Source organism: Lycium barbarum, chromosome 5 (genome assembly GCF_019175385.1).
Source record: "Lycium barbarum isolate Lr01 chromosome 5, ASM1917538v2, whole genome shotgun sequence".
Lineage (NCBI taxonomy): Eukaryota > Viridiplantae > Streptophyta > Magnoliopsida > Solanales > Solanaceae > Lycium > Lycium barbarum.
Genome location: NC_083341.1, coordinates 9,899,088 through 9,918,831, shown reverse-complemented (window position 1 = coordinate 9,918,831; position 19,744 = coordinate 9,899,088). Strand labels below are relative to the sequence as shown.

The window sequence follows — 19,744 nt, the reverse complement described above, 5'->3', positions numbered from 1 at the left end:
TAATTAGTAAAGTTAATTTTTTGACTAACGTAAACTAAAACTAACTATCATATTAGTTACTGAAAGTGAGCCTAAATTTATTACGTGGAAGAAAATTACACTTAGAGCAAATAAGTAAGTTTGGATGAAAGCAGCAGAAAGATTAAAAAATGAATGGAGAATGGATCATTATTATTGAGACAAGTTATACCCGCGGGTGGATGCGGTTTTGTGCGCGGGGCGAGTGGACGCTGGTATAGATGCTTTGCGGGCAGATTGAAAATTTGCAGGATAAGATAGAACCCGCACCGCACCCGCGCCGTCGCGTTGCCATCCCTATTTTAGATGGACGGTACACACCCGCAGCTACTTGTGCGTGTAAATTGTGGGGTCCATGGATGATACAATTAGGCCTATATCTTGCCAACACGTGGCAAAAGTCAAACACGTTTCCTTTCTTCCCGTGTATTTAGTGTGATTACATTGAAGCTACTCGGAAAATCTAGTAGCTATTGGATGAGCAAATGTTGAAAATAATACTACTCCCTGGTTCACTTTTATTCAGTAGTTTTAGCATACGAAGAGAAGATTATATATATATATTTTACTCATAATATTAATTATTCATTTTAAATTATTTTTGAAGTTCATTAAAATTATATTTTCTCCGTTCACGTTTACTTGTTCAGTATTTAAAAAATAGATTTTTACTTTTATATCACTTTTAGCATATCAAGATAAGACAATTTAATTTTTCTTTTTTTACCCATAGTATTAATTATTCACTTCAAATTATTTTTGAAATCTAATAAAAATATACACCAACTAATATGGGTACATCGGTAAATTATGCACTTCATTTGTTATTTATTAAGGAGTTTGTAAAGTTATTAATGTACAAGTAAAAGTGAACAGAAGAAATAAAATATTTTATATGTCCAGTTCCTTTATAGCAAGTTCTGCTTGTAGAAGACCGATGTTAATAGAACTATTTCTAAGAACCTATCCAATATTCAAATTCATATCTAGCGTGCAAATTCTAATTACCGGAATTCCTAATCACGGTAAGCAACCGTCGATATTTGGGTGTCAAACTAAATGCTTGTAACTGGACTCGCTAAACCTTTTGAAATGTCAATATAGACTTCTCACACGTGATTGGTAAGCAAAAGACCAATTTTGGTTCTAGGCAAAGATCGTAGCATTTCCGGTCCCAATTAATTGAATGTAGTGTATCTGAATTCTACATATACATTCATAAAAAGATGTGCCAAAAAAGGGTGTACTATGCAACCTACTCCCAGGACATAGAGCAAGAGGAAGCACGGTCCAAGGCATCCATATATATATCCATTAAGTGCACACATATCTATATAGAGGCAATAGGCATTAGAGATATTCTGTTATACTAATTTGAAACAACTCATAGCAAGAAAAGAACTAAATGAATTATAAATCCTGTTGAGTTGCATAAAAAGTCTGATATCAGGCGTACAAGAGCATCCAAAGGAGTTATAAAAGTTTTGATCACTTCACCCGTTGCCTTAAGGTTTTACATGTTGCAATGTTCAGATTCATATTGCTTATTTAGTTGACTGTATTCGTGTTCAAACCTTCATCAAGGAGGAGGAATTCATGGGTCCCGGGACAATCTTTAAGAGCAAGAACATATGTAATTCGCGGTCCAAATATCCCCATGGCTGCTGCAACTTGATCTCTTCCTGTGACCCCAGTTAGCTTATCCCCAGGCCATACACCAAAGATGGTTCCAACAGTGAAATTTGTGTAGACAATACTAAATCCTCCTGTTTGATACAAAATAGATTCATCAGTGTCTTTTATAACCTTATGTTTCTTTATAGAAAATTTTGTAGGTGTTTGGACATGAATTAAGTGATTTCTGAAGTTAAAGTTGAAAAAAATGGTAATTCAGAAGTTGAAACTGTGTGGACATGCAATTTACATGAAAAAAAATGTTGAAGAGTGAGTTGGAAAAAAAAAAAAAAAACATGTCCCAAAACTATCCAATAAACATTTTACCAAACAAGCCCTAAAGTTATTCCAAATTATATTATCTGCTAACCTTCAGCAGGGCCTCCCATGTCTTGGAGCTCAGGAACTTCCTCAGAACAAGCATATTTGCAGAAGTGTGAATATGTCAAGGCCTAAACAACAACAATCAAAAGGACAATATCTTGTCAAACTAGATAAGGATTAACATTGTAGTTCTAAACCGACAACGCAACACAATACAATACGTAACAACCATCCAAACAAGCTGTAAACTAACCTCATATTTCATAAACATACATCTCTTCTCTCCAAAATCATAAGCCGGATCGAGATCTAAAACCTAATGCATCAATTTCGCTGAACCAAATAAAACTAACTACATCCAACAAGAGGAAACGCATATCTTCTCAAAATAACTACCTAATAGTCAAACATTACAATTCTAAGCTTTTCGAAACATTAAACACCTAAACATTGCAACAAAACAAATTATTAAGTACAATATTCAACCACCGAAACAAGTAAACTAGTATATTCAAATACCTGAAACTCCAACATGGCAGGGATCACTGGACTAGTGTCCAGTGCGATCGCAATGGTCGGCCAGCTGTGCCGGATAGCGGAAGGCGGTGCCACACGCACCGCAAACGAAGTTATTCTTCTTATGAATGGCCTTGTTATGGAATTCCATGCCAGCAGCATTCCCAAGTATCCTTCCACCGCAGTGGAAACACTGATTTGGCTGCGGTGGGGGTGGGGGTGGTGGTGCCACGGCGGCGGCTTGGGGAGGTGGGGATTGTGGCTCCTCGGTAACTCCATCCATGCAGTGTTAAGACAGAGAATATGCAGTAGCAGTTCTAAGACTTTTGAGAGAATATGCTAATGAGGGAGAAAGGGTTTTCGTAATAAGCAAGCTATATTTGTAAAACGATGTAGACTCCACTCACGGTGCACGTTAGCAATTTTATGATCAATATTTCCTTCTAAAAATTTTATGACCAATATTTACTTCTAATTACTATTACTAGTAAACATTAGTATAATAAATTTTGTTTATCAACAACATTAACTCGGAAAGGAAGCAAAGAATGTGTTACATAATTTTTTCTCAGTGTATGGGCGCATTAGAACTTTGCCTCATAAACGATAAAAATTATTTTACCGTATATTTCCGGTATTAATTTATTTGATTCTCTTTTATTGGGTACATAATGTAAGAATGGGATAAATTGATTAGTTTACAGGTGAAAAATCTTTTCCGCTCACAAAATTTCATTTTTAAAATTTAATGTCTGAACATAACTTCAATTTTCTAACACTTTTTTAAACTTAATTTCAAATACTGTTTTATAAAGAAAGTCAAACGGCTACTTAATGCACGTATGTGTGGATGATGTTTTGTTGATTTGTTTGTGCTAGTTTTTTGTTAATCTTAACTTTGTATTTGTGCTGTTATTTAATAGGAGTATGAAAAAAGATTTGTACTATGTATGGTACTTAAATGGCTGGTTGTTTTTCAAACGCAAAATAAAAAGAAAGTTCCGAAGGAGAAGTGGAGAGCCTTAGCTGTGGTACGACTAACAATCGTTGATGGCGTTACCTGCAGTCTGCACCAGGTACTGATAGCAAGGACTAAAATGTAAGTAAACTTGTAGGGTCTGCTTGGAAAGCCACCTGGTCATTTGAATTGGTGTAATTACTGGTTAGTAATTACACAACTTAATAATTACGATAATTTGCTTGTTTATCATAATATAATTATAGTGTAGTACAAGCATAACGTTTGGTTGCATAAATGTACAATTACACAACTTGATTAAGTTTTCAAAATAAAATTAATTATCAAAAATTAAAAGTTAATATTTGACAAATATGTACATTTATAAATAATATTAAATTAGGAATTTGAGATACATATTGCTACTATAAAATTACATCAATTAATCATCAGAAAATAATTGATAAATATTTCTCAACAATATTTTAATTTCATTAATTATAAAAACTAAAAACATATATTTTGTAAGAATCATTGACGGCATATATGATAAAAATATTAATATTTATAAATATAATGTCATAATTTTATTCAATTATTTGACAGAAAAATAATCTGTCAATTCTTATTGAAAAAAGAACGACATGCAATATGAAATAACAAGGCAATACCACTAAAGCAAATAAATTATAACCGAAAATATAACATAAATTCAAAATCTATTTTTTTTAATATAATACTCTTATGCCAAAATTCCAACATAACATAACATAAGTTACAACATAATTAAATAAATATAATTCAAAAGAAAAGGAAAACATAAGTCTATAATCTCATCTCAATAACGAAATTCTACTTTAATGTCATTGCTCATTTTATGTCAAGTTGTTAGCGACTCATTTTTTCTAATATTAGGGGGTGTAGTTTAAAAAACTAGAAATGTAGTTACGTTAAACGAAGAAATAAAGAAAATTAAGATACGAAATAAAATAAAATGAGCAATCACATGGAATCACAAAATGTAAAGATTGAAAAATGAGAAGAAATAAAATGAAAGATAAATAATGTAAAAAGGAAACTATATTTTAAAAATATAAACAATTTAAGAGTAAAAATAGAAAAAGAAAATTACATAGATAAAAAATAATACTGTTCCCTCCGTTCTAAAAAGTGAAATGATTTGAACCAAAAGAAAAGAAGGAGAAAGAAAGTTCCCACAGGCCGCAACGGACACTTGTCAGGCGCAGAAGGGGTCAGACAACTGACACGAGCTATGCCTATTCCATAATTAAATTTTTCTAACTTTTGCCCCCACCCTTACCTATATGCCAATTAATAATGAAAACTATCGATGTGGGTCAAGTCGAACTATTTCTTGTTTTACTTCATTTCTGACATACCAATGAAAAAGATATAGTATTTGATAAAACATCTTCTTTTTGCTATTTTTCATCTATATATCTGATAAAAAAGCAATAAATGCAACCTCGGACAACTAGTTTTTACCTTAAAATAGTACATTATCGAATTGTACTATATCGCATTACTACTATCTCAGCATGCCTGCTTAGGCTTTCAGAGGGCAATTTAGTCATTCGACCTAGAACAAAATAATATGATTGGTCGAAAAAGCAGCGTGCTGTAGCTGATGTATAGAATTTTATGCGACTTGACTGAATTGCCCTTTGCTTATACATATCAATCATCGGCCATCAAACATTATCTCTTTTAATATGTCGTGCACTTTATATGTTGCTGGCTCACCCGATCAGATCATAATGGGTGGGTCCATCAAGTATTCATTAATTGCATCTAGGGTTCCCTTTCTAATCTTTGTATCAACACACAATCAGGGTTATGTTGTAACATTTGTTGCCTGTGGTTGATGTCTCATTAATGTCACTATGTTGTGAAATGTGAAAGAGTATAATAAAGTAAATAAATTATAACCGAAAATATAACATAAATTCAAAATCTATTTTTTTTAATATAATACTCTTATGCCAAAATTCCAACATAACATAACATAACATAAGTTATAACATAATTAAATAAATATAATTCAAAAGAAAAGGAAAACATAAGTCTATAACCTCATCTCAATAACGAAATTCTACTTTAATGTCATTACTCATTTTATGTCAAGTTGTTAGCGACTCATTTTTTCTAATAGTAGGAGGTGTAGTTTAAAAAACTAGAAATGTAGTTACGTTAAACGAAGAAATAAAGAAAATTAAGATATGAAATAAAATAAAATGAGCAATCACATGGAATCACAAAAAGTAAAGATTGAAAAATGAGAAGAAATAAAATGAAAGATAAATAATGTAAAAAGAAAACTATATTTTAAAAATATAAACAATTTAAGAGAAAAAACAATTACATAAATAAAAAATAAGACAGTTCCCTCCGTCCACAACGGACACTTGTCAAGCGCAGAAGGGGTCAGACAACTGACACGAGCTATGCCGCATCCATAATTAGTTTTTTCCTGCTACAATAGTGGAATTGTTTTCTAACTTTTGCCGTGCTACGTGGCGTGAATTGAAAGGCCACCTACCTGTTCTCTCTCCACGTGCTGCCTTTCAACCGACCAGGTATTTAATAAGTAAACACTTTTTCTCTCTCTTGTGTTACCTTTACTGTTCTTTCCTTTTTTTTTATATTTACTAATAGATGGCGTGTATGCCGGTGAGCATTTTAAATTATATTATATCTATATGTATGTAATTATTTCTTTATATTTCTTGATTTTTTTAATATGAATTTTTTTTTTTTTTTATATTACTTTTTTTAATATGAGTTCACTTTTTTTTTGTAACATGAGTTGGAGGTGGACGAAGATACCACCTCCAATGCTCGTGCTGCTCACGGGCCCAACACTTTGGATTATAGTGTATCTATGTGTATGTAGCTTTGTTTGGGTAGTGATAAGTTATATATACTATGTTCAAAACACGATTAATATAACATTGTAGTTTGTTCTCCGTATCCAAAACTTTATTATATTAGTATTTGCTACGAATATAAAGTTTGCAAAAATTTATTAATACTTTTTAAAAGAGAAGGCTTATTAAAAACGAAACTATTTTCCTCTCTTTCAGACAAAATAATAGCAATATTTAAGCATCAGTTAATACTTTAAATTTTAATTCGATCAATTTAAAGATGTAAAATATTCTATTGTTAATGTATATAGATTGGACATAAACAATACTTATTATTTTTTATCAAATTTTGATTTGAATAATTCTTATTCAAATTATTAAATTAATTTTACATGTTTAAAATGAAACAAAGCAGAAATTTGATTTTCTATTTAAACGAAGATTTATTATTTTTAAATTTTTGGTGAATATTCTTGGTTTAGCTCATGTTACTTGTCATGTTGTCTTTTGCACAAATTTTTAAGGAAACGTCAATTAGAATTAGAATTTGACTAATTTACCTTATTTATTATTTGATCTCCATTTAATATATTTTTTTCTTTTACGAAATTAATCTTTTTTTCACATTTATTAGAGTAAGAATTAAAATATAAATATTTTATGTATATTTATTTTAATAGACATAACAAATAAATGACATGGCGGAATAACAAATATAACAGTTAAATATGTAGATTAAATCTCAGGCTAATATAATAAAAGAAATGAAATTAGATGGTTTGACTACTTTACCTTTTGAAGAAAAGCAATAATATGGGTCCACATTTTTTGCTGTATAATAATTTCATTTTCTCTCACTAATGGGCTGATACGCATGTGGCAATGAATCCACCATTATTGACTTAATGGGAATACTTTAGGAATTACATGAATATTGTTTGATTTTTTTAATATAGGGTGCACGTTTCTTTTTATATTGCTTGTTTTTTAATATGGGGTCCACTTTTTATTTTTGGATATTGCTTATTTTTTTTTTAATATAAGGTCGACCATTGTTTTTTACATGAGTTTGGAGGATTTTTTTATTTTTTTAACATGGGGTCCACTTTTTTTTTTTTTTTTACACATGAGTTGGGGGCGGACGACGATCCATCCCCCAACCCATGCTTATATATAGTATAAATACGGGCCTGTTTGGAAAGCCACTCAAGTAATTGAAATTGAGTGTAATTATACAGTTTAATTTATTTGTTTGACCAAGTAATTACACAGTTAGGTGAAAATTTGGTGTAATTGAGAGGATGTAATTACACTCTCCAATTCTCGAGGGGGTGGCGTGGGGGAGCTGAGAATTGGGTGTAATTACACCTTATAATTCCAGGGTTACTTTTTAGTTTCTTTCTTTTTTTGTTTTTGATTTAAATTCCTTTTCATTTTTAATTTATTTTTTATTTCTATTATTTTAATTTATTTTTTATTTTTTATTTTTACATTTTAATTATTTTTATTTTTTAAATTTTTTTTTTTTATATTATTTATCTTTCATTTCCTTTCTTTTCAATCCCAACCTTTACTTCTTGTGTTTCCATGTAATTGTTCGTATTTTTTTAAATTATATTATTAATTTAGCTTAACCGTGATATTATTCTAATTTTTGAAACTACACCACTTAAAATTAGAAAGAATGAGTCATTAACAAACTTGGCATATAATGAGTGACGCTATAAAAGTAGAATTTCTTTAGGAATAAGGTTATAGACTTTATTTTTCCTTTCTTTTGAATTATATTTACTTAAGTCACGTTATAACTTACTTATGTAATGTTAGAATTTGACATAAGAGTATTATGTTAAACTTTTTCTTTGGATTTTGAATTTAGGTTATATTTTCGATTGTAATTTATTTGCTTTATTACTATTGTCTTGTTATTTCATATTGCATGTTGTTTATTTTTTCACTTATAGTTGATAGATTTTTTGTCAAACATTTGAATAATGTTATGGAATTATATTTATAAATATATTTTTTTTGTCAAACATCCAATCCATAATGTTCTCACAAAAATACTCTGCTTTTAAATTTATAATTAATTAAAATTAAAATATTATTAATTTGAAAATATATATCAATTAATTTTACAATATTAATTACAAATGTATGATTATTAATTAATAAATTTCAAGAAACAATGTGTTATTAAATGACTAATTTAATATCATTTATAAAGGCACGTATTTTTTAATCTTAATTTTAAATTTTTGATAATTAAATTTTAGTTTTAAATTAAACAAACTGTGTAATTACACTTATGCAATCAACTAGCATGCTTGTAATTACACTATCACAAACAAACAAGTTGTTGTAATTATAATAATGTGTAATTATTAGGCTGGATAATTACTACCCTAGTAATTACACCAATTCCAATTACTAGTGGCTTTCCAAGCAGAGCCTAAGTATATGTCAATGACGTGCGGGTTCTAATGCTAGCATATCTAATAATTTCAATGATTGTTTCGGTTATGATTTATGAAAGATAAATTATTAATTCTGTCTAAAAAATTAGGAAGAGGTTAATATTTAACTCTAGAAACTTTTTTTTTTTTTTTTTGAAAGCTGTTAATATTTACTTGCTGGGAGATGAAAACTAACTAATGCTGCTAAAGGAAAAAATTTATTATATGCGAGGTACAAGTATTTTGTGGTAAACAAAACTTGTGTGAGTCTCCTTTCATATTTTGCCAAGTGAATTTTGGATCCCACTTCAGCAAGAATTGGCTAAAGATTCATCTTTGCACTATAATTACTTGTGTGAAGTACAAACACGACAAGTGGGATCTGGTGGGTCCACTGTCAGCACACTCTCTTTCACTTATTTTCCTTCTTTCTCTTCTTTTGTACTTAAGTATCATTTATATGCTTCTCTTCTTCTCTTTTAAGGTTGGAAAGTAATGAACTTATCAATCGTGCGTTTTATAGTTGCGCATTCACTTATTTTGCTATAGCTAAAATAATGTCGAATACAGCTGACTATTTTACCATTTATTTACTTCTTTATCTATCATGACATAGACATATATATCTCTGTTTATCAATTTTCTTTCATTCAATATTTGTGTTTTCCCCTAGAGAATAAATTAACATTTGTTATATTAATGACATGCAAACATCTAGAATTAGACCTAATAGTATTCTAGTGTTATATTATACAACTCCCTCCGTTCACTTTTACTTGTTCATATCCTACAAATAGATTTTTCCATTTTACTTGTCACTTTTAGCATATCAAGAGAATACAATTTTCCCCCCTTATTTTACCCATAGTATTGATTACTCATTTCAAATCATTTTTCAAGTTCATTCAAAATATGCACCAATTAATATGGGTATCATGATAAATTAAACACATAATTTATTACTCCCTCCGGATTAAAAAGAGTGTCCACTTAGTCATTTGCACACCCCTTAAGAAAATACTAACTCCTAGACAAAAATAGGTAATTTGACTAAACTGCCCCTAATTAAGTAAGTATTGAGATTTGATCACATAACACTTAATAGGGACAAATCTGGAAAGAGAAGGTTAATTCTTTCTTGATTTGATAAGTAGATCTCTTTTTTACCAATAAAAAAAGGCTAAGTGGACACTCTGTTTGATCACGAGGAAGTATTTCTTAAAGGGTGTACAAAGTCCATAGTGGACAAGCAAAAGTAAACGGAGGGAGTAATCGCTACTAAAATATCTCTATTTTCTCACTCAATTTCCCACTGAAAAATGTTCAGTGGCTATTTATCACTAAATGTCGGTGGGAAAAGCCTAAATAGTAGTGTTTTCACACGGAAAACTAAGAATTTTCCCAGCATTTCAGTGTGAACCTGTTCCTACCATATGTTTTTCCAGTGAATTGGTTCGGCAAAAATGAGGTGGGAAAATCATGTTTTATAGAACAACTTTTCCACTGAATGTCGGTGCGAAAAACCTCTAAACTATTACATACCTTTTTTATTCGTAAACTAAACTATATTGCAGCAAACCTACTATCAAGTTTCATTGCATCTTGCTAATATTGTACGATTCACTTTACTACGCAAATGAAATCAATATTGATATTCCTTTTCCAACAAAATTTATAGCATACGCGACACACGAACAATATTGAAGAATATTATATGTCAAATTAATGGTGGTCTAAATCATTCTTTTAATTGAATGCCAAACACATTAATGGTGGTCTAAATAATTCTTTTATTTGAATGCAAAAAATTTCATATAATATAATTTTTTTATGATGTACTCCCTCCGGTTAAAAAAGAGTGTTTACTTATAGCCTGTTTGGTCAAGTTTATTGTTCCCCAAAAGTACTTATTTTTCCAATAAATATTATTTTAAAAAAGTAAGTTGTTTGGAGAAGCTTTTGGGAGAAAATAAGAGTCTGTTTCGAAAGCTACCTAGTAATTGGAATTGGTGTAATTACTACCCCAGTAATTACATAGCCTAATAATTACACAGTATTATAATTACAATGACCTGTTTGTTTGTCATAATGTAATTACAAGTGTGTTGTTTGGTTGCACAAGTGTAATTACACGGTTAGTTTAATTTAAAAATAACATTTGATTATAAAAAATTTAAAATTAATATTTAGAAAATATGTGCCTTTATAAATGATATTAAATTATTTATTTAATAATACATTATTTATTTAAAATATGTTAATTAATAATCATATATTTTTAACTAATATTGTAAAAAAATAATTGATACTATATAATTTCAAATTAATAATATTTTAATTTTAATGATTATAAAACTTAAAAGCGCACCTTTTTTGTGAGAACATCCTCGGATTGGATGTTTGACAAAAAAAGAATATTTATAAATATAATGCCATAATATTATTCAAATGTTTGACAATAATTCTATCAACTGTAAGTGAAAAATAAACAACATCTAATGTGAAATAACAAGTCAATAGTACTATAACAAATATTTTTAAAATCGAAAATATAATCCAAATTCAAATCAAAAATAAAAAAATTTAACACAATACTCTTATGCCAAATTCCAATGTTACATAAGTAAGTTTCAACATAACATAAGTAAATACTCCTATAATTCAAAAGAAAGAGAAAATATAATGCTATAACCTCATTCACAACGAAATTCTACTTTAATAACGCCACTCATTATATGCCAAGTTTGTTAATGACTCATTCTTTCTAATATTAAGAGATGTAGTTTCAAAAATTAGAATATTAACACGGTTATGCTATATGAATAAAATAAAAAAAATAAAAAAAAATACGAGCAATTACATGGAACCACAGGAAGTAAAGGTTGGGAATGAGAAAAAAGGAAATGAAGTATAAATACTATTAAAAGAAAAATATATTTTTAAAAATAAAAATAATTAAAAAGTAAAAATAAAAAAAGAAATTAAATAATATAAATAAAAAATAAATTAGAAAAGAAAATAAATTAAAATAAATTAAAAAATAGAAATAAAAAATAAATTAAAAAAGAAAAGAAATTAAAATAAAATTAAAAAGAAATAAACTAAAAGGTAACCCTGTAATTACACCTAATTCTCAGCGCCCCCCACCCCCCGGTTACACCTCGGATTTTCGCACGTTAAAGTCGCATCATGAGTTAGTCGACGTAAGTTCAAAAAAGAAATTATGTTGAGGATAAAAGGGATTGATTTTATTAATAAAAATGGTTACAAGAGTCTATAAATAATATTAGTAAGTGGCGGAAGGTTTGGAGGGTGAATGGATCAAAAACGCATGAGTTTCGTCAAAAGTCGGCAAGTTGGGAATACGATAACTTGTACTTTTGGGTGAGATTAGGAGTGATCCACATGCTAATTAAGTAATGATATGAAGTATTTGAATTGTATAATGGTCTCTTATTAAGTTTGGAAGTCAAACGAGTTGTAATACGAAGGTTGACAAAGGGCGTCGCAAGTTCAGTTTGTAAATGTCACTGAAATTTGGGTCAGATGTCTGGGAGCTTTTCTCTCAATATACTACGAGTTAAGGGCTGATCCACCTATCCAATTGAAGGTCTATGAGTCTAGTTTCCAGCACTTTTTACCGTTCATCGATACGACATCAGAGTAGAGAGATATTCGCATTTTCGTTTGCGGGAACAATGAGCAAGGTCGGTGGCAGCTCAATTGAAGTCATATAAAAGACCCCTTGCACGAATTTTTTCTTCATTTTCTCACCATCCACGACTTGGAAAAGCCTCAAACCCTCTCCAATTAATCCTTCATCAATCTCAATCCAAACCAAGAGCAAATCTATCAACTTTAACATGAAGAACAACATGGCAACTTCAAAATTGTGATTTCTTCACTATTTCACTTTTCGGAGGAAAACCTTGCTTTGAAGTAACTTGGGGTTTGAAGTAAGTTTCATGATATAAGGTATATTTTAACTTCCTTTGATCTCTTTAAACTTCTACAAGTAATTGATCATAGAAATTGGTGAAAACCTCATAGAACAAGCTTTTCTATATTCTTATTAAACTCTCATGTTGTTTGGACTTGTGGTGATATGGATGGGATCGTGCTGAAGAGGAGAAGTAAAAAATTAGAATATGGTAGCGTTTTTGCGGGAAATTGAGCTACGAAAGAGTCTATCAATTCACGCCCATAAGTTGCTCGATTAAATGTCTAAGTGAAGATTCCTATAAGCTATGAACTTGGAATTGATCCCAATTGGTACTATGATGTAAGTGATCGTTTGTAAGGCATTCGAGAACTCGAGAAACATATATAACTCCATCGGCGAGGTATGTAGGGCTTTCTATTCTCTTTGTGGCGTGACTTGATTTCAAATGACCTTTCATCAAAAAGTTGTTCCGCTAACTTGGATCGATCGTGTTCCATGATAATTGAGCTGACATATACTCATCTATGACTTGTACCAAATTACGGTCCACATCTCTTTTTGGCTATCGATTAAAAGACTTTCCTTTCAACTTGTGTCGATTATGTCCTAAAATGGTTAAGCTTACCCTTTTCTCATGAATAGCTTGTATTGAAGTACCTTTCACATTTCGTATCCCTCTTGTTTATCGAATGAAGAATGATATTAGTTATGGTATTCTTCACATCAAAATTGAGTTGATTGTACTTCCTTTAATTGAGTTAATCCTTATCTTCTTGTCTATTGCTCCAAGGTGACGAACCTCTCGTTGGCACACTCTTTCTGATAAAAGTTGTGTCGATCATAATTCATAAGAGTTTGGCTAACTTTGGCTACGTGAATAATTCATAACAAGATGGTTCCTTGTACTTTTACTTCTTTGGCCTAATGATCAAATAATGATAAACGTAGCGACAACGACGATAGTCGGAGGGTAACGACGACAGGTCACTCCGACTCTTCATATGATATCCCTTATGAGGTTGGTCTTGCATTGCACTTATATATATATGTATTTATTTTCATTACCGATCCGCGCTATAGTCGGCCGGGTAGGCACTTATATGTGCACCGAGACATATTTTTTTCTTTACCGAGCCGTGTTGTAGGCGGTCGGGTAGGCACATAGTTGTGCACCTAGATGTATTTCTTTCTTCACCAAGTCGTGTTGTAAGCGGCCAAGTAGGCACATAGCTGTGCATTGTCATTGATCAATTGGGCAGAGATGATGTTATGATGATGAGCTCACCCCACAGAGGGATTTATTATTGTTATACGGTATGATATATGCCTCCACAGTGAGGAATGATTTTACGGGCATGCATTTACATTTATGTCATGATTATGGTCGCCCTAAGTGGCCTCGTTCAGAGTTTCAGGTTGCCTCTATGACTTTTCCCAGGTTATATGTATCTCTTATGCTTATGTTATGTTTATGCTTACTGCATTACATACTCGGTACATCTTTCGTACTAATGCATTTTGTGCGCTATGATCATGACCACAGGTACGGTAGAAGGATTGTTGTACCTTTCTCAGTAGGATACCAAAGCTTAGCAGGGATGTTCACAATCCATTCTCCGGAGTTGCTGGTCAGAGTCCTTAAATAGGATGCATATATATATATATATATATACAGAGTATGGGTACGTCGGGGCCACTGTCCCGACCAGTTGATGCATATTAGTGCTCTTAGAGGCTTACAGACTATCAGTTAGTGTATAGGTATTGTGTTTAGCCTTGTCGGCCTTCTGACTAGTTGTCTCTCTTGGTTGTGGTCTTGTTGGCCTTTGTAATGCATATATGTGTTGTTGGGCCTTTTCTGCTTGCAGGTAGTTATGATATACTTCTTACTATTGTTATTCAGCGGTCTCGTCTGCCTATGATTCACGTTACAGAGTTTAGATATTACAGTTGGTTCACTCGGCCCTTCGGGTGCTGGGTGCCGGCCACACCCCTAAGGTTGGGGTGTGACAACCCCCCCTCCCCCAAAAGAATTGGAGAGTGTAATTACACCCTCTCAATTACATTCAATTCCCACCTAACTGTGTAATTACCTGATCAAACAAACAGATCAAATTGTGTAATTACACCCAATTCCACTTACCCGGGTGGCTTTCCAAGCAGGCCCTAAGTGTTTTTGGGAATAGCAGAAACGGTTTTTCAAAAGCTAAAAGTAATAGTTTTTGCCCAAAAGCACTAAAATACACTTAGAAACACTTTTTAAAAGCTTGATCAATCACCAATTGTTGTTCAAAAGTACTTTTTAAATTAATTAGCAAAAGAATTTTTTTGAAAAGTACTTTTGAAAAAACACTTTTTTAAAATAAGCTGATTTTAGAAGCTTGACCACATAGGTTATTAGTCATTTGTGCATCTCTTAAGAAAATACTAAATCCCAGGCAAAAATAGATAATTTGACTAAACTGCCCCTAATTAAATAGATATTGAGACTAAATTTTCCCTAATTAAATAAATATTGAGATTTGGTTACTTAACACTTAATAAGGGCAAATTTGAAAAAATAAGATTAATTCTTTTTTGATTGATAAGTGAACACTCTTTTTAAACTAAAATATACAAGCTAAGTGGACACTCTTTTTTTAACTGAAGGGAGTATCTTTTAGTGTGCACTTATGCTCATTTTTTTTTATAAGATGTGCAATTATGCCCTTATATCTACCTATTTTGCCCGATTTGATTCTCCAAAGTATGGGTGTACATAGATCGAGTTGGTTCAGATTTTTTAAACACGAAACCAAATCAATTACATCGGGTTTTTAAATTTATACACCAAATCAAACTAATAAAATTTGGGTTTTTCAACCTCGGGTTATTCGGATTTCTCAGATTTTTCGGGGTTTTTTTTTTCCGGAATAGTCTTGATACAAAACATATAACTTTTACTTCAAATATTTCTTTAGTTCTAGTAAAATACAACTATATAATTAATGTGTTTCATAAGAAAATAACACAAGATGTGATGAGTGATAACATTGTATTAAAATATTCAACAAAAAATAATAAAATCAGTTAAAATAAATATTGCTAATTAATAAGCCATAAATAAAATGACCATAATTTACAAATACTAAGTCATGTTAAAATAAGTACGACTAATAAGTATTAATTACATGACAAGAAAAAAACTTAAGTTATGTATTTTCACTCTCTAAACCAATTATGCAAAACTAAAGAATAAATATCCAACATTATTGTCATTCCTAGTGGTAAATTGAATTTTTTTGTTAGTATTAGTGTTGATTTTAGTTTGGACTTTATATGAGTTACTAACATCCATAGGATATAAAACTTATTGACATTCAAAATTCTAAGTTCAAGCTTGAATAATATGATTAATAGATAAAAAACTACGAAATTTTTTAAGAAATATTTATAAATTACATTACAAGTAAATATTTTTATGTATAAAATATTTTAACAATTGAAAACATGTAATGTCGGGTTGCTTTGGTACGATTTGATTTTTTTTTAGTTAAAACCAAACCAAACCAATTATGATCGATTTTTTTTAACACCATATCAAGTCAAACCAAACCACTAATCGATTTTTTTTTTATTTGACTCAATTTGTCAGTTTGATGTGGTTTATCAATTCACTTTTTACACGCCTACTCCAAAGTGTGAGAAGCTGCAGTAACTGTTGACTTCTTGAGCAAATATGACCTTATTGAACAGTTACTTTTTCTTTGGAGCTCGACGTATAGCAGTTTTAGAAGGTAACAAAACCTTCTTAGTCTTGAATTATGTTGTTACTGACATCTGGTGCAGTAATGGCACCACGGGAGATTACCTGCATAATCAAAGGTCTACCTACTTTCCATAAGAGATTACAATAGGTTCTAAATCAAGTAAATTTACGAGAATCATTTAAAAAGGTTAATTTTATAAGGTAAACAAATTGTTTATGAATTAATGTTAGCAGAATCATTCGTTATTTATTGTTTGAGCTGAGAGTATATCAGCCTATAGGTATAAGGTATGCTGTCAGAAAAATTAAACTATTTAATTCACGACCTTTGATAAGAAGGCTAATAGGAAAGGAAAAATTATTTCCTTCATATAAATTGACCTAAGTTCCCGTATTATGTGCAATAAAACTCAAAGGCTATTTCATATACTTTTAATGAATTGAGTTCATAAGCTACTAATTGATTCCAGGCTAAGGTTACTAAGTAGCACATTATTATACTAATTGATTCCAGCCTAAGATCACTAAGTAGCACATTATTATCTTGATTTTCTGGACTAAGGTTACCAAATCAATATATAAAAGCAGTTTAACGTTGAAGATAAAATTAATGAATAATTCAAATACTTATCTAGTACTTTTAATACATGCGTGATCCGTAGTTAATATTAAAGCAAATTAATTATACCAAATTATTATTTTATTTGAATCTAGAAATAATAACCTCTTGACATATTTAACATACTCTATGAACTTTTTCAGAGTACGAGAATCAAACTTTATAACTTAGACCATAAATTTTGACATAGACTTTTCAAGTTATTAAAAATAAAATTTATATATTTAGAAATCACATAAAAAGTATTATTGGTTATGATACTTTATAATTTAAATAATTGAGAAATAATATAAGAAAAAATTGGTTAAAATATCACTTTATAGACTCTCTAAATAATAGTAATAGATTCATATAAATTGAAATAAAGGCGGTATAAATTATGAAATATGAACCTCGTCACCTATATCCATGCAGTTGAGAGAAGAGAGAGAGAACGAACTTTCTTTCTTTTTGGATATAATCATGCAAAAGGCATGTACTGCACGGTGCACGTTAGCAATTAGAATGCCCCCATCTCACCCGTACCACCTACCTAGTACCTGCAGACCTAAATCCACTATCTCTCGATATCACATAACAGAAATTGATGGTAAAAGTTTCTTTTCCTTTACAACCAATATTATAATCGAATGAGATTGTGAGACTTTTACATGTCTCTGATTTTATCTCTTCCATTAAAATAATGCACTTTTATGTCACTTCACACCACTACACAAGTCACCTATTCAATGTACGATCACGTGAAATGTGACAGAGGAACAAGTTATTAGTAGCTTTTTTAAATCTTTACCGCTCTTTTTTCCAGTTTTCACCAATGGTGAACAAATTGTTATTTTCAGCTCCAGATTTAATTTGTCTCATAAAACTGATTCATCCAAGAGGCACTTATTTTTGGTATATGAGATACAGTTCGATAATACAATATGCTATTTAAGGTGAAAACTAGTTGTCCGAGGGTGCATGTATTGCTTTTTTCAATCAACTTTTATTGGTCCATTATTAAAAATAAATGTTCATTTTTATTAATTCAATTTAAATAATTAAGAGATAATTTATCATTTTATATCTATTTTATCCTTATTATTAGGTGCTAATCATTTTCAATTCATTCCAAACATTTAGACGACTTATTAATAGTTAAGGGTGCTTTGATAAAATTACAATCATTATTCCTCAAGGATTGTGTCAAATCAAATATGAGCAAGTAATCACGCTGCAGGCGTGTAAATTTTAGTAAATTAAAATCCGTAAAATAATTTGAATTATATTAAATTCAAGATATATTGGTCCAAATAAATGAGTGGCTAATATAATTGAATTAATAAGTCAACTAAATATGGATTTAACTTTATAAAGGTCTAAATGCATTGGGCTAGCCCATTTAATTGGGCTACAAATGATTAGGCCACTTTGTTAAGCCCAAAATATCATCTTATCCAGAGAGGCCCAAATTGGCACCACGTGTCAAACGACGTGACAAGCCAGGTCAAATAAATGAGCCAATAGGATCACGCCATGTGTCAGAATGATGCAACATGCCTAGTCAAATCAAATGCCAATGAAGATGCACCACGTGTAAAAGTGACATGTTTCAACCAATTGAATGTTGCCATGTCAACTTCGATCTGATTGGTTGAAAAGAGTTCATCCTTATCACAACTCCTCCATCCTATAACTATAAATAGGGAGTCTCATAATTCAGAAAAGGGACGAGAGATTCAAACAAAAAGCCAGAGGGATATCGTGGATCAAACACAATAAGTTTTCTACAAGCTGCAAGTATTTCTCTATAAATTTTAAATCTTTTTGTTGCAAAAATTAATTTCATAAACTTGAATCAGTAAGCAACTAAGTTTGGGGTAGAGCTAGTTGTTGAGTCATGTCGGGTGGGTTGGGTTATGATCGTTGTTTGACCCAACTCGTTTTAATTTAATTAAACTTTGGCGGGTTAAACCCAACCCATTTGTTGACTTGACCAATTGTTGACCCGTCCAAATTCAACCCAACTCGCCCTTCTTCCACCCCCCCCCCCCCCCCACTAAACATTTATACATGTAGAATACAAGATAGCAATACTTGTCACTAAATTGCTCATTGGTTTGATGTATTCAGACAAACAATAAGGTATAAAAAAATGTATTGCTTTATGCGATATTTTGTTTATATTTTAAATATTGTACAACAAATTCCTCCTCACTCCATATTCATCGTTCCTCATTTTCTTTACATTGATACTTTAAACTTTATTTCTTTTTGCAAAAAAAAAAATAAAAAAAAATTAAGGTTATTTTAGTCATTCCAACAAAAGAACAACTTATGTGCATTGTTTTACCAAACACATCAACTGTATATTAACAGTTTCGACACTTCTATAAAAACGCGATATTGGTTATTTATAAAATTAGTTTCAGCATTTGAACCAACAGGAACAAGAACCACTCCAATAACCTCCATAACCCTGTTAGTTACAGCACCACCATCAATGAGGCTTTGGAATATAGCCTGCTCATCAAAAACCACACAGTACCTAGCAGCAGAAGCATGATTTCTGTGAAATGGAACCCCCTGAAATGGACTTCTATAAGCTTAATATTGATGGA

The 19,744-nt window shown here is 30.9% G+C and overlaps 1 protein-coding gene across 1 annotated transcript; it reads right to left on the bottom strand.

Moving 5' to 3' along the window:
* Window positions 1-1,414: 1,414 nt before the first annotated feature.
* LOC132642270 (sedoheptulose-1,7-bisphosphatase, chloroplastic-like) lies at window positions 1,415-2,833 on the bottom strand. Its single transcript, XM_060359520.1, has 3 exons — window positions 2,536-2,833; window positions 2,063-2,144; window positions 1,415-1,784 (listed from the first exon to the last, which is right to left on the bottom strand). Exons 1-3 carry the CDS (start codon window positions 2,809-2,811, stop codon window positions 1,567-1,569), a joined length of 576 nt encoding a protein of 191 aa, XP_060215503.1. The 5' UTR covers window positions 2,812-2,833; the 3' UTR covers window positions 1,415-1,566.
* Window positions 2,834-19,744: the final 16,911 nt, after the last annotated feature.

Excerpts from the sequence above, each read along its gene's own strand:
- LOC132642270 (XM_060359520.1), bottom strand. The coding sequence starts at position 2,811 with ATGGAGTTACCGAGGAGCCACAATCCCCACCTCCCCAAGCCGCCGCCG. Across the intron at positions 2,145-2,535 it reads CTGCCATGTTGGAGTTTCAG|GCCTTGACATATTCACACTT; the intron begins GTATTTGAATAT and ends GTTGTTGTTTAG. Across the intron at positions 1,785-2,062 it reads CATGGGAGGCCCTGCTGAAG|GAGGATTTAGTATTGTCTAC; the intron begins GTTAGCAGATAA and ends TGTATCAAACAG.